This window comes from Salmo salar, chromosome ssa19 (genome assembly GCF_905237065.1).
Source record: "Salmo salar chromosome ssa19, Ssal_v3.1, whole genome shotgun sequence".
Lineage (NCBI taxonomy): Eukaryota > Metazoa > Chordata > Actinopteri > Salmoniformes > Salmonidae > Salmo > Salmo salar.
In genome coordinates, this window is record NC_059460.1 from 47,854,214 (window position 1) to 47,870,289 (window position 16,076).

The 16,076-nt window shown below is 43.4% G+C and overlaps 1 protein-coding gene across 1 annotated transcript in view; it reads right to left on the reverse strand.

The window, feature by feature from the left end:
* The window catches only part of LOC106578927 (synaptopodin 2-like protein), a 13,844-nt gene extending 8,038 nt beyond the window's left edge, over positions 1–5,806 (reverse strand). Inside the window, exons 1-3 of the mRNA XM_045702387.1 lie at positions 5,553–5,806; positions 1,180–1,331; positions 1–174 (exon numbers count right to left, since the gene is read on the reverse strand). The exon at positions 1–174 is cut by the window's left edge and continues 57 nt beyond it. Of these exons, the coding sequence (XP_045558343.1) occupies positions 1–174; positions 1,180–1,331; positions 5,553–5,654 (428 nt within the window). The 5' untranslated portion in view covers positions 5,655–5,806. The remainder of the gene's footprint in view (positions 175–1,179; positions 1,332–5,552) is intronic.
* Positions 5,807–16,076: the final 10,270 nt, after the last annotated feature.

The window sequence follows — 16,076 nt, forward strand, 5'->3', positions numbered from 1 at the left end:
GGAGGTGTGTGTCGCTGGCGGCGGTGTATGTGTGTGTGTGTGTCCGCATCGCTGTCCGTCTCTCCATAATAGGCCTCACTGTCAGGGGGGGAGGTGAGGGTGAAGCAGGCCGGCCCGTCAGTGTGTGTGGCTGTGTGTATCCGACCCGGCAGGACCACAGAGTGGAACCCAGACCTGGAGGCAGAAAGAGAATGAGATAGCCAGGCTGTGTGTATCCGACCCGGCAGGACCACAGAGTGGAACCCAGACCTGGAGGCAGAAAGAGAATGAGATAGCCAGGCTGTGTGTGTACGTGTGTGTCTGCGTTGCTTATTCTACTGTCTACTTGTATAGGTCTAGTGTATGTGTACAGTGTATCCCCTAAATGCATTTAGCAGTGGCACACTGCCGGGACTAAATCGTGGCCGCCACTGAAAAAAAAACCTCTGCCACTACTGAAATGGAAAAAGAAAATAAACATTTTGGATGGGGGAGGTAATTTGCCGGATGGTAAAACGTTTTCAGTGTAAACTAAAATGACTAAAACCAGATGTAAAGTATGTAGGATTTATAATGGAGAAACTAACAATCACTAAAAACTAGGCAGTTAGGGAGAATCAAACATTGCAAAAATGTCATGGCTTTGGGCCTCGATTGACTTTGTTATAATGTTTGATTTACTCAGATAGCATAAGAACAAGGCATAAGACATGGCAAAATGTGTAGGATTGCAGGACATTGCAGGACATTGTGTAGAATTGCACTGGTGTGTATGCCTGTATGCTCTGACCTCTTGACCCTGAGGTTGAGAGTGTGTCTGTATGCTCTGACCTCTTGACCCTGAGGTTGAGTGTATGTCTGTATGCTCTGACCTCTTGACCCTGAGGTTGAGTGTATGCCTGTATGCTCTGACCTCTTGACCCTGAGGTTGAGTGTATGCCTGTATGCTCTGACCTCTTGACCCTGAGGTTGAGTGTATGCCTGTATGCTCTGACCTCTTGACCCTGAGGTTGAGTGTATGCCTGTATGCTCTGACCTCTTGACCCTGAGGTTGAGTGTATGCCTGTATGCTCTGACCTCTTGACCCTGAGGTTGAGTGTATGCCTGTATGCTCTGACCTCTTGACCCTGAGGTTGAGTGTATGCCTGTATGCTCTGACCTCTTGACCCTGAGGTTGAGTGTATGCCTGTATGCTCTGACCTCTTGACCCTGAGGCTGAGAGTGTGTCGATGGGAGTCGATGAGCATCATTGCCTGAGCGTGGTTGAGCTCTGCACACACATGGTCGCCGATGGCAACCAACTCATCCTCCTCCCTCAGGTCGGCCCTGCATGCCTTACTACGCCGTCGCACCTACAACACACAGCACACACAATAACATACACACACACAGCCTCAATGCAGCAGCATGGAATCCCAGATCCCTTCAGAGCCCTGAGAGGTGGGGAGAAGTGTCATAGAGCCACTAGGGGGAGACAAAAGCTGAACAACTCACTTCTGAGGTTTAAATGTTTTCCATTTGAGTCATTTAGCAGACGCTCTTATCCAGAGCAACTTACAGTTGGTGCATTCATCTTAAGATAGCTAGGTGAGACAACAACATATCACAATAATAGTTAGTAAATTTTCCCTCAATAAAGTAGCTATCAGCAAAGTCAGTGCTAGTAGGGAAAGACCAGCGCAAGTTTCTATTGATGTTATGAGGACATCATCTCTCCAGGGCTATGGAGGGGAGGGGGGAGTCTGAAGAGCGGTACAAACTAGGCAATGATGTCATGAAGTTATCCATCACTCAATAGGGTGGAGGGGTGGAAGCAAAGCCCTATACATACATGGGTCTCTCAGAAAGCATGAGAGATAGGTGGGAGAGAGAGAGAGAGAGAGAGAGAGAGAGAGAGAGAGAGAGAGAGAGAGAGAGAGAGAGAGAGAGAGAGAGAGAAATGGGAGGATAGAGAGAGGGGGTGAAGAGAAAGGGGGAGAGAGAGAGAGAGAGAGAGAGAGAGAGAGAGTGAGAGAGAGAGAGAGAGAGAGAGAGAGAGAGAGAGAAAAAATGGGAGGATAGAGAGAGGGGGTGAAGAGAAAGGGGGAGAGAGAGAGAAATAGGCGGGATGGAGAGTGGGGGTGAAGAGATATAAAGGGGGAGAGAGAGGGGAGGGTGGAGAGAAAGGGGGAGAGAGAGAAATAGGCAGGATGGAGAGAGGGGGTGAAGAGATATATAGGGGGAGAGAGAAAGAGAGAGCGTGAGAGAAAGAAAGAAAGAAAGAACAGTGGACAGATGACACATAGAACATCTCAAATATAACACTCTCAAACCAACCACACACAAACACGGTTTGTTCTTCAAATGTAGGTCCCCTGTCGAGAGAACACATAATCTGCTACCTCACAGACATTAAGCCGCCCTTACCCCACTGAGACACACACACATGCCCAGCCACTGTGGGAAGACGCAGTGGGGGGGGGGGGGATTTGACAGCTGCCTCCCCCCATACACACAGTGGGCAGAGGGCATGCCTCACATTCACCATGTGTTGCCCATACACCCCAAAATAAACCTCAGCTGGAGAACCAGCCACATTCCTAGACAAACCCACAGTCAGAGCAGCTTACCAGGGATGTAGCCTTTTACACACTTTATATGGTGAGTAATATGTACCTGTTAGGTCAAATTAGCCTGGTTAGCATTAGCATGAACATTACCCGCCGCTTTTCCCCTCTACCGGTCGGCACCAGAGACTGTGTGTGTGATTATGTGGAGGGCAGACATGCCTCAGATAAGCCCAGCTGGGAGTAGAGAGGTCCGCAGGATCAGAATAGCTCATTTAAGAGGAGCTGGAGCAGGCCATGGAAAAATGGCCTCTCTCTCTCTCACACACACACACACCCACACGGTCTTGTACAACTAACCTTGTGGGGACACACAATTCAGTCCCATTCAAAATACTATTTTTTCTAACCCCTAACCCTAAACCTAACCCTAACCCATGCCCTTACCCTAGTCCTAACCCTAACATTAACCATAACCTTAACCCTAACCTTAACCTGAAAACCTTAGGGGAAGTTAGCCTAGTGGTTAGAGCGTTGGGCCAGTAACTGAAAGGTTGCTGGATTGAATCCCTGAGCTGACAAGGTAAAAATCTGTCATTCGCCCCTGAGCAAGGCAGTTAACCCACTGTACCCTGGGCACCGAAGACGTGGATGTGGATTATGGCAGCCCCCTGCACCTCTGTGATTCAGAGGAGTTTGGTTAAATGTGGAAGAAACATTTCAGTTGTACTACTGACTAGGTATCCTCTTTCCCTAATTCTAACCTTAACCCTAAACCCCCTAGAAATAGCATTTGACCTTGTGGGGACTAACAACACTTCTGGTCCCCACAAGTATAGTTAAACACACGCACGCACACACACACACACACACACACACACACACACACACACACACACACACACAGTAACTACAGATAAAAGGAGAGGTGACTGTCTGGCAATGGCGATAGAACAGTTATATCGGTGGAGGGCCTTTGTGTTATAGTCTTCTCACTCAGTTACTACCCCAGGGGTGACCAACCCTCCTGGAGCGCTGCCCTCCTGGAGCACTGCCCTCCTGCAGGCGTTCACCTAATCTATCACACATTAATGTAGTTTACTTATTAGCTCCTTATCAGGACCTTGTTAAGCTGAAAGGTGTTATGGAGCAAAATCCTGCATTACCTGTATGAGGAGGTTTGGCCACTCCTGGTTCATAGAATGGAATTAAAGAGACTAGAATAGAAGAGAATAGAATAGAATAGAAGAGACTAGAATAGAATAGAAGAGAATAGAAGAGAAGAGGATAGAATAGAATAGAAGAGAATATAATAGAAGAGAATATAATAGAAGAGAATAGAAGAGAAAAGGATAGAGTAGAAGAGAATAGAATAGAAGAGAATACAATAGAAGAGAAGAGGATAGAGTAGAAGAGAATAGAAGAGGATAGAGTAGAAGAGAATAGAATAGAATAGAATTTAATAGAAGAGAATAGAAGAGAATAGAATAGAAGAGAATAGAAGAGAATCGAAGTGGATAGAGTAAAAGACAATAGAATAGAAGAGTATATAATAGAAGAAAATAGAAGAGAATAGAAGAGAAGAGAAGTGAATATAATAGAAGAGAATAGAAGAGAATAGAGTAGAAGAGAATAGAGTATAAGAGAATAGAATAGAAGAGAATAGAAGATAATAGAGTAGAAGAGCATAGAAGAGAAGAGAAGAGAAGAGAATAGAAGAGAATAGAATCGAAGAGAAGAGAAGCGAATAGAAGAGAAGAAAATAGAAGAGAATATAATAGAAGAGAATAGAAGAAAATAGAATATAGTAGAGTAGAATAGAATAGAATAGAATAGAATAGAATAGAATAGCACACATGCGACGGACTGGTAGTTCAGTGTCAGCTGCAGAGCAGTTTAGGGGTTAAAAGGTTCACAGGTATCTCAGCCATAATATAATATATGCCATTTAGCCGATGCTTTTTCCAAAGCTACTTACAGTCATGCATGCATTTTACGTATATGTGGTCCTGGGAATCAAGCTCACTACCCTGGTGTCACAAGCACATGCAACTGAGCCACAAAGGATAATCTTGATGGCAACAACATTTATCCATCAGCCCTGAGATTTCTTATTTACAATGATGGCCTACCCTGGCCAAACTCTAAGGACGCTGGGCCAATTGTGCACCGCCTTACGGGACTTCCTATCAAGGCCGGTTGGGATACAGCGTGGAATCGAACCAGGGACTGTAGTGACACTTCTAGCACTGAGATGCAGTGCCTTAGACCGCTGTGCCACACGGAAGCCCTACATGCAGCCCAGATTTCTACAATATCTTTTCTGATTAGATTAAATGCATTCTGCCACGTCAACACCAACGTGTTTCTGTGAGTGTGGGTGTGTGCGCTCGTGCGTATGTGTGTTTGTGTGTGTGTGTCCACTTAGAACATGCCGTCAATTCCTCTGCTTTTAGAGTGGTATAATCTTGTCTTAACTACACTGAGAGAGACAACATACTGTAATAATTCCTATCACAAACACACACACACACATTAAAACACAGAGATGAAACACACATGAACACCAAGAAGGTCACAGATCATGTGTCCATTAGGATCAGCCCATGACCCACAGACCCTAAAACCCAATCACCATGACAACAGAACTCTGGTTTTGAGGAAAGGTTACTCAGCGACCACTAATTAATGATTATAATAATAACGCATTACAGAACTTGTCCAGCTGCTCAAATGTTCTACATTGCTTGGGGAGAGGGGGTAACTTGCCGGCTTCTACCAATGGCTTCTACCAATGTTTAGCACCCACCTGGCCGAAGCGACAGCAGGCAGGTAGCATACAACATGGAGAGAACACACCACCATTTATATACAACAGCTGTTCCTGCAATTGTTACTCCACGATCTTCCCATACCCCACTCTATATTACACACACACACACACACACACACACACACACACACACACACACACACACACACACACACACACACACACACACACACACACACACACACACGTTGTACCTTGGCCACCTGCAGTGGTGTTTGGTGCTCTGCTCCTCCTTGCAGTCTGAAGCCCCATGGAGCCCCTCCTGAGAGAGTGACCACCACCTCCTCTGCTACCATCACTACTCAGTAACACACACACGCTGAATCACACTGCACACGGAGTGTATGTCTCTCTGCTTCTTCCAACTGCTCTGTGTATGTGTATGTGTATGTCTCACTGGTCTGACATGCTTCCTCTGTGACCCAGCCCACTTACTCCACCCAGAGGGGGGGGGATTGAGAGGGAAGGGGGTAGAAAGAGAGAGAGAGAGAGAGAGAGAGAGAGAGAGAGAGAGAGAGATGGGGAGGGGGACTGGTTTCCGTCTGCTAATAGTGGAATGCTGTGTCGGCTGGAAGTGTGTGTGTGTGTGTTTTATATCCACCACACGTGTCATGACACTCTGCAGCTCCAGCCAGGGATGCTGATAGATCCTCCCAAAATAACCCTCTGGCCCCCTCGCACACCATCCTGACCCCAATCCAGCCCTCTACAAGGCTTTGTCTCAAACTGCCCCAAGAGGAGAAGGGAGAGGAGAGGGAGGGGGAGGGGGATAGGAGGGGGGGGAGAGGAAGGAAAGAGGGAGTGGGAGAGGGAGAGGAGAGGGAGGAGGAGAGGGAGAGGAGAGGGAGAGGGAGAGGGAGAGGGAGAGGGAGAGGAGAGGGAGGGGGAGAGGGAGGGGGAATAGGAGAGTTGGGGAGAGGTTTGTAAGAGGAGAGGAGAGGAGAGGAGAGGAGAGGAGAGGAGAGGAGAGGAGAGGAGAGGAGAGGAGAGGGAGAGGAGAGGAGAGGAGAGGAGAGGAGAGGAGAGAGGAGAGGAGAGGAGAGGAGAGGAGAGGAGAGGAGAGGAGAGGAGAGGAGAGGAGAGGAGAGAGGAGAGGAGAGGAGAGGGAGAGGAAGAGGAGAGGGAGGGGAGAGGGAGAGGAGAGGGAGAGGGAGGGGAGGGGAGAGGGAGAGGAGAGGGAGGGGAGAGGGGAGAGGGAGGGGAGAGGGAAAAGAGAGGGGGAGAGGGAGAGAGAGGGAGGGGAGAAGAAGAGAGAGAGGGGGGAGGGGGAGGGGAGAGAGAGAGGAGAGGGTGGGGGAGATGGAGAGGAGAGGGAGAGTGAGAGGGCGAGGGAGAGGGGAGGGAGGGGAGAGGGATGTTTTTAAGAGTCTATGCCTACTTATTGTGATCCACATTCACAGAGTGAGCTAACACCACCCTGTCACAGCGGGTCAGTGTTGCTTTGGGGAGCTATTAGACTGTTTCCATGATAACACCAGAGAGTTGTATCGTCTACTAACGGTGCTTTTCCATTGAGACTTTTCCCGCCAGTGTTTTATGTTGATGTGTAAGCTCTAGTGTTACTGTTTTTCCATCAGGAGTTTGACATTAAAGACTTGGGGAGAGCAGAATCAACAACCTCTGTATCATTAAAGACTTGGGGAGAGCAGAATCAACAACCTCTGTATCATTAAAGACTTGGGGAGAGCAGAATCAACAACCTCTGTATCATTAAAGACTTGGGGAGAGCAGAATCAACAACCTCTGTATCATTAAAGACTTGGGGAGAGCAGAATCAACAACCTCTGTATCATTAAAGACTTGGGGAGAGCAGAATCAACAACCTCTGTATCATTAAAGACTTGGGGAGAGCAGAATCAACAACCTCTGTATCATTAAAGACTTGGGGAGAGCAGAATCAACAACCTCTGTATCATTAAAGACTTGGGGAGAGCAGAATCAACAACCTCTGTATCATTAAAGACTTGGGGAGAGCAGAATCAACAACCTCTGTATCATTAAAGACTTGGGGAGAGCAGAATCAACAACCTCTGTATCATTAAAGACTTGGGGAGAGCAGAATCAACAACCTCTGCATCATTCAAGACTGTTGCTTTGTGAGGTGTTAAAGTTCACAGTCCGTCAATGTTGTGTAAATGAAAGGTTAAAAGTATTCAGGGTCTTGCCTTGGCACAAAGTCCGCTGGAACCATGGCCCAGCGAAACATGGGTGCCGGTCCGTGTAGATGAAACAGAAAAGTCTGAGCCTTTTGGGTAAAACACTGGGATAAATCCTCAATGGAAATGCGGCACGTGATACCAGCTTTGGTAATGCAGTGCTGTTCATATTTATTACTGTCATGTCCGCAACCTGCAATTGTTCTATTATTTCATGATGGAATCACTTTTTCAATTTGATTGTACAATATCTAGAATACTACACACTTTGTGGTCTGAAATAATGATAGTTCTCTGTTTTACATGAATTTTCTGTTTTACATGAATTTCTTGTCTCTGTTTAAGTCTATCCGAGCAGTGATTCAAATCTTTTGCGACAGTAAGACCTCAGTGTCCGCACACAGCTTCTCTTCCTCCGTCAGGCTCGTTCCTGATCTCCATAAGCTACAAGAACACACATTTGATTTTACAGGAAAAACCGGGTAAAAGTCTAAAAGAAAAATCCTCAAAAGATAATGAGCAACTATTTTCTCTGTGGTCAGGGGGCTTAGACGTTTCTCCAGCTGTCCTCCTGTGCAGTTCCACTAGTAATGTGACAGAGGGCAGTGTAGGTCAGACGAGGAGTCGATTGTTGAGCACTGCCACTCCTGCAGTCACACCTCCATCAGAGTGCTAGTCACACTTGGCCCTCAGCTGATGTCCAGCTCACTCAATCAGCACCATGTCTTGACTCTGCCTGTGAGGCTGTGGTGTAAAGTACTTAAGTTAAAATACTTGAAAGTACTAATTAAGTCGTTTTTTGGGTGTCTGTACTTTACTATTTATATTTTTGACAACTTGTACTTTTACTTCACTACATTCCTAAAGACAATTAAGTATTTTTTACTCCATACATTTTCCCTGACACCCAAAAGTACTAGTTCTATTTTGGATGCTTAGCAGGACAGGAAAATGGTTCAATTCACACACTCATCAAGAGAACATCCCTGCTCATCTACAGCCTCTGATCTGGTAGACTCACTAAACACAAATGCTTTGTTTGTAACTGATGTCTGAGTGTTGGAGTGTGCCCCTGCCTATCCTTAAATAAAAAAATAACAATAAAGAAACTGTGCCCTCTGGTTTGCTTAATATAAGGAATTGTAATGTATTTATAATTGTACTTTTGATACTTAAGTATATTTTAGTAATTACATTTACTTTTGATACTTGAAACCAAATACTTTTAGACTTTAATCAAGTAGTATTTTACTGTGTGACTTTCACTTTTACTTGAGTCATTTTCATTGGTCACCGCCTTTCAAAGTGTGTTGCATTATGGGGAGAAAAAAAAATACATGTCGACTGCATGAACTTTACATAAACCATGTAATCAAAGGTAATGCTGTTTTTTTTATGAAGTCGCCTTCAAATGTTCTATATTTGCTTCTCCCCAACGCTTAGCCATCACCAGGCTAGTTGGAGGCATTATAGCTTTAGAATTGTGGCAATGTTGGTTCCCGTTCCAACCTGCCTTTGGTCATGTTCGCATGGGTCAATCCAACAAAAAACACCACAATGATTGGTTCTCAGTTGTCTTGAATGCACCAATAGCCACAGTCTTGTCACCTTCTGGTGCCTGTTAGTAAAATGGAATAGGAATGTTTACAAAGGCATTGCAAAGAGGTAGTGTAGGGTGAAGTCATCATTAGTGGGACTTTTGTCTTTGAGTGTACTGTACTATGTTTATTTTTTACCCAATCACAACAAATGTTATGTGGGATGTTGCTGAATGTGTTCTCTGCATGAAAAACGGTTTTGATTCGTGTGACATCATTGTTGTGTGTGTGGTCAGGGATCTTAGATGGAAAATGTTGTGGTAGGTTCCTTGTTCCTTGTCAATCATTGGCTTACTGGTGAAATCAGCAATCAGACAATATCTTCTTTAAGTAAATCAATTAAACCTTTATTAATGCAATTGCAGACAGAAGTTGACAATGGCGCGTATGTTTCAGAGTAAGTTCTGCAAAATAAAACAGGTCAAAGTTGCTTTAATATGCTTGCAGTCAACCCCTAGTGATGTAACTGCCTATGTCAACACCTTCTACTCATGAGACCAAGCCCATACATATACAGTTATACAAACGTGCAGGAGAAAACAATAGTCCAGTGTTTTCTAATGGCTCAGCAGTAATTTTCCATTCCCGTGTGGCTTACAGTGGTATGTCTGACTTGTCTCATCTATTTACTCACCTGCAGGGTTCTGTGTCTATGTATCTCTTTCAGCCTTGAGGTGCTTTCTCACAGACACCCTGTTTTGACTGCAATGCCTCACACATCTGCTCAGACCGTTTCTATAAGAGGCAGAGACTAGAAAAGAACTGTGGAACAGTATTAAACCTCATAATGCATATGTTGCTAATCTGTGGTCCAGGACCCTATAAATGTAGTGGGGGAGGGTCTTATAACCTTCCCCTTCTATTAATACAGCATAAGCATAATCAATTATTATAATACATCAGTCATTTGGTGCAGGACCTATCATCAAGGAAATTTAAAAAGGGTTGCATGGAAGAATACAAAAAATAGTTTATTTCTGGCAATACAAATAAAATATCACAAAACACACTCAGGTTTGATCCGTATTTTGGAAGTTAACTAACACTCAAAAAAAGGTGACCCCATCAAGGTGACCCCCATCAAAAACCACAGCACATATGAAACAATGCATTTGAATGATAAGGCTGTCATTCGGTCAATGAACTTAGTCACTGTCACTAGCCGGATACAAACTGGTTACTTTACCATGCACAATAGAGGCTGCTGCCCTATGTACATAGACATGGAATCACTGGTCACTTTAATAATGTTTACATACTGTTTAACCCACTTCACATGTATATACTGTATTCTAGTCAAGGCCATCCTATTTAACTATTTCTGTACATATAATATTCTTCAGATATACTACATATTCTATCCATACAGTGCATTCGGAAAGTTTTCAGACCCCTTGACTTTTTCCACATTTTGTTACGTTACAGCCTGATTCTAAAAATGATTACAAAAAACCTTTCTCATCAATCTACACACAATACCCCATAATATATTGTTGAACTGAAACAGTTTTGTAAAGAGGAATGGTCCAAAATTCCTCTTGACCGTTGTGCAGGTCTGATCTGCAACTACAGAAAACGTTTGGTTGAGGTTATTGCTGCCAAAAGGAGGGTCAACCAGTTATTAATCCAAGGGTTCACATACTTTTTCCACCCTGCACTGTGAATGTTTACACGGTGTGTTCAGTAAAGATATGAAAATGTCTAATTGTTTGTGTGTTATTAGTTTATTAAGCAGACTGTGTTTCTCTATTGCTGTGGCCTAGATGAAGATCAGATCAAATTTAATGTAAAACTTCTGCAGAAATCCAGGTATTTCCAAAGGGTTCACATACTTTTTCTTGCCACTGTATGTGCATGCAACCAATAACATTTGATTTAATAATTCAACAATCTAGCTTTTGATGTTAAAATTAATAGTTATTTGGAGTGTTTTGAAATATAATAACCATTCATGTAAACAGCATTTATATTTTGTGAAAATCTAATTTATAGTACTGACCCACTTCACTTTAGTGGTGTTTGGGTAGTGGGACAGGGATCTCTTCTGCTATAAAAACACTCAAAATAAACCTTTCATCAATTTAAATGTAATTCCCTCATTAGATATTCTAAAATACATTAGAATAGGTTGTTTTTGTTGTTCATAACATCTCCAAATTGATTATAGACGCTATAAAGAAAATAAACAGCATAGGATGATGGTGACAGTATAGGCCGTCATTGTAAATAAGAATTTGCTCTTAACTGACTTGCCTAGTAAAATAAAGGTTAAAAATATATATATATATATAATAATACTGGTAGAAGGAATTAGAGGTAAATAACTCGTAACAAATAAGGTAAGCTCATGTCAGTCAAGACGAGCTCATGAATATAAGCTCCCCGCCCACTCAGCCTGTCTTTTCAAACTTCCTGGTAGACATGAGAGAACAAGTACTTTTCATAATGACTGTTCAGCACCTTTAATATGTTTGGGAAGTGACTCCTAAAAAAACAGCATCTCTTCTCACCATGGAATATTCGTGTCAATCTTTGAACCCGAACCACTCCTAAACCGCTCCCCAACCACTTTCCTTCTTCATTTTCGCAGCTTCACTTTCAACAGCGAACCCACACTGTAAAAAATGTCCTGGAATTTTTACAGTAAATTACTGGCAGCACAGTAGCCAGTAAATCACGTTAGATATACAGGACCTTTACTGTAACATACATTTACAGCATATTACTGGAACAGCTGACTACAGTAACATGCTGTATTTCTAGAAGGTACAGTGCATTACTAGAACCACAGTGGTTAGTAAACTGTTACATATTTACAGTGTAGGTAGCTAGTGCCAACAACAGGCAGTATTTATGTTACATTTATTTGATATTTTTTATATCTTCAATACCTATTTTGTAATTTGCATTTCATTGGCCTGAACTATAATTCATGTAGCATATTTTGTAAGAGTTTAATTAGAATACAAGTATTTTGTATTTTCTAATACAAATATATACTTGCAAGTAGCCCACTTAACTAAAACATTCTCGGTAACGGTAGCAATCTTTTTATTTGCTATGACTGTGGTATATTTAAGCAATAAGGCACAAGGGGATGTGCTATATGGCCAATATACCACAGCTAAGGGTTGTTCTTAATCACAACACAATGCATAGTGCCCTTAGTTGTCACACCCTGATCTGTTTCACCTGTCTTTGTGCTTGTCTCCACCCCCCTCCAGGTGTTGCTCATCTTCCTCATTATCCCCAGTGTATTTATACCTGTGTTCTCTGTTTGCCTGGTCTTACCAGCGTGTTTACCCGTCTCCCTGCTTTCTCAAGTTCTGTTTCCCCGGTTCTGACCATTCTGCCTGCCCTGACCCCAAGCCTGCCTGCCGTTCTGTACCTGCCTGACTCTGACCCGTTTACGAACCTCTGCCTGTCCCGACCCCGAGCCTGCCTGCTGTTCTGTACCTTATTGACTCTGCCCTGGATTATGGGCCTCTGCCTGCCTTTGACCTGTCTTAATCCTGCCCCCTGTTTGGGTCAATAAACATCTGTGACTCTAGCTGTCTGCATCTGAGTCTTATCCTGAGTTCTGATATTAGCTGTGGTATATTGGCTATATTGTATCACAAACCTAGAGGTGCCTTATTGCTATTATAAACTGTTTTCAGGCGTAATTAGAACAGTAAAAATAAATATTTTGTCATACCCGTGGTATGCGGTCTGATACCACGGCTTTCAGCCAATCAGCATCCAGGACTCTAACCACCCAGTTTAGATCTCATTTACCTTAGTTTAATACACTGACTAAATAACTCTGGATAGTTGCATCTGCTAAAGGACTGAAATTGAAATGTAAAAATTAACACTTGCAAAGCATACTGCTGGATATGATCCTAATGACCTCTGCCTCCAAGCATGACCAAATTTGATCAAAATACAGGACATGCTTAATATTTACCCATTAAAGGTTTAACACCCGCTATCACTCTGATCTGTCCTCTATATACATTCAATTGATAGGGCACTACTACCACATATCAGTTAAACTCAATTCAAATCAAATGTTATTTGTCACGTGCGCCAAATACAACAGGTGTAGACCTTACAGTGAAATGCTTACTTACAAGCCCTTAACCAACAATGCTTTAAGAAGTTAAGAAGAAAAACGTGTTAAGAAAAATAGATAAGTAAAAAAAAATTAAAGTTACAAATAATTAAAAAGCAGCAGTAAAATAACAACAGCAAGAGCGAGGCTTTATACAGGGGGTAGCAGTACAGAGTCGATGTGTGGGGCCACCGGTCCGCTATGCAATCTGGTTTCCAAGCTGGTCATGGGTGCACCTCAGCCATGCTCAAGGTCCTAAATGATATCATAACCGCCATCGATAAGAAACAATACTGTGCAGCTGTATTCAGCGACCTGGCCAAGGCTTTCGACTGTCAATCACCACATTCTTATCGGCAGACTCAACAGCCTTGGTTTCTCAAATGACTGCCTGGTTCACCAACTACTTCTCTGACAAAGTTCAGTGTGTCAAATCGGAGGGCCTGTTGTCCGGACCTCTGGCAGTCTCTATGGGGGTGCCACAGGGTTCAATCCTCGGGCCGACTCTTTTCTCTGTATACATCAATGATGTCGCTCTTGCTGCTGGTGATTCTCTGATCCACCTCTATGCAGACGACACCATTCTGTATACATCTGGCCCTTCTTTGGACACTGTGTTAACAAACCTCCAGACGAGCTTCAATGCCATACAACTCTACTTCCGTGGCCTCCAACTGCTCTTAAATGCAAGCAAATCTAAATGCATGCTCTTCAACCGATCGCTGCCCACACCTACCCACCCGTCCAGCATCACTACTCTGGACGGTTCTGACTTAGAATATGTGGACAACTACAAATACCTAGGTGTCTGGTTAGACTGTAAACTCTCCTTCCAGACTCACATTAAGCATCTCCAATCCAAAATTAAATCTAGAATCGGATTCCTATTTCGCAACAAAGCATCCTTCACTCATGCTGCCAAACATACCCTCGTAAAACTGACTATCCTACCGATCCTCGACTTCGGCGATGTCATTTACAAAATAGCCTCCAACACTACTCAGCAAATTGGATGCAGTCAATCACAGTGCCATCCGTTTTGTCACCAAAGCCCCATATACTACCCACCACTGCGACCTGTACGCTCTCGTTGGCTGGCCCTCGCTACATACTCGTCGCCAAACCCACTGGCTCCAGGTCATCTACAAGACCCTGCTAGGTAAAGTCCCCCCTTATCTCCACTCACTGGTCACCATAGCAGCACCCACCTGTAGCACGCGCTCCAGCAGGTATATCTCTCTGGTCACCCCCAAAGCCAATTCCTCCTTTGGCCGTCTCTCCTTCCAGTTCTCTGCTGCCAATGACTGGAACGAACTACAAAAATCTCTGAAACTGGAAACACTTATCTCCCTCACTAGCTTTAAGCACCAGCTGTCAGAGCAGCTCACAGATCACTGCACCTGTACATAGCCCATCTATAATTTAGCCCAAACAACTACCTCTTCCCCTACTGTATTTATTTATTTATTTATTTTGCTCCTTTGCACCCCATTATTTCTACTTTGCACTTTCTTCTACTACAAATCTTCCAGTGTTTTACTTGCTATATTGTATTTACTTTGCCACCATGGCCTTTTTGCCTTTACCTCCCTTATCTCACCTCATTTGCTCACATTGTATATAGACTTATTTTTCTACTGTATTATTGACTGTATGTTTATTTTACGCCATGTGTAACTCTGTGTTGTTGTATGTTGTCGAACTGCTTTGCTTTATCTTGGCCAGGTCGCAATTGTAAATGAGAACTTGTTCTCAACTTGCCTACCTGGTTAAATAAAGGTGAAATAAAAAATAAAAAAAGATCTACCTCTATCGATTCAGTATCCCTGCGCATGGTAAATATAGTACTGGAACTGCCCATTTATATAGCATCCTTACTTACTTTATTGTGTTCTTATTTCTTATTTTTATATTTTGTTTTTGTTCTACCTTGCTGATTTTAGTATTACATTGTTATTGATTACTGCATTGTTGGGGTTAGAGCTTGCAAGAAAGGTATTTCATTGTACTTGTGCATGTGACATTAAAACGTGAAACTTAAACTGGCAGTGACTACAGGACAAACACTGAACCATTAAAGGTTGTTTTATTTGGTTATGCATAAGTCATACATAATTCAAATGGTACTCAAGTTAAAAAGTTTAAAACAACATATTCAATCAATTCAATAAATGCTAAGTCAATAAATCAATCAGTTATTAAATGAAAAGAAAAAAAGCCTCATTACAAAAGGAAGAAAAAAAACGTTTAACCAAAATTCAAACTATTACTGTCCGTCCGTCCGTCCGTCTTCATTTGATAGTGTTTGTTTCAGTTTTTATTTTTTTTCTTGAGTGGTTGGTCTGGTGGAGTGGCTGCCGGTCTGTCTGTGTCCTTTTATTGGAGGTGGGGAACAGTTGGTGTCTGGGTTGGAAACTGGGAACCGTGTTGGTGTTGGTGCTGGGGCTGGGACTGGAGACCAGAGGTGCTGGTTCTGGTGCTGGGAACTGGGAAAAAACAGGAACCGCGAACTGGGGCTGCTGCAGGTTCTGGGTCGGGACCTGGGTCTGTAGAGGGGAGGAAGGACAAACTGAGGAGCAATCAGACACACAAGGGAGCCCTAGACCCAGAGGTCAATGGTAGTACTTACCTGTGGTCCACTCACTCCGGGTGAAGGTCTGGTCTGCTCCCTCCTCTGTGCCTCGTCTGGTGCTGGGACTGGTACTGGAACCCGGGATCTGGATTGGTGCTGGATCTGCAGAAAGGAAGGAATGACAACCTGAGGAGTAAACAGGCACAACAAACTGAAAGGGTGTATACTGCCATCTAGACTAGTCTAGACTCCAGAGTGTCGTTTGAAAAGGTATAAAGCCAAGGATGGCGTTTTAC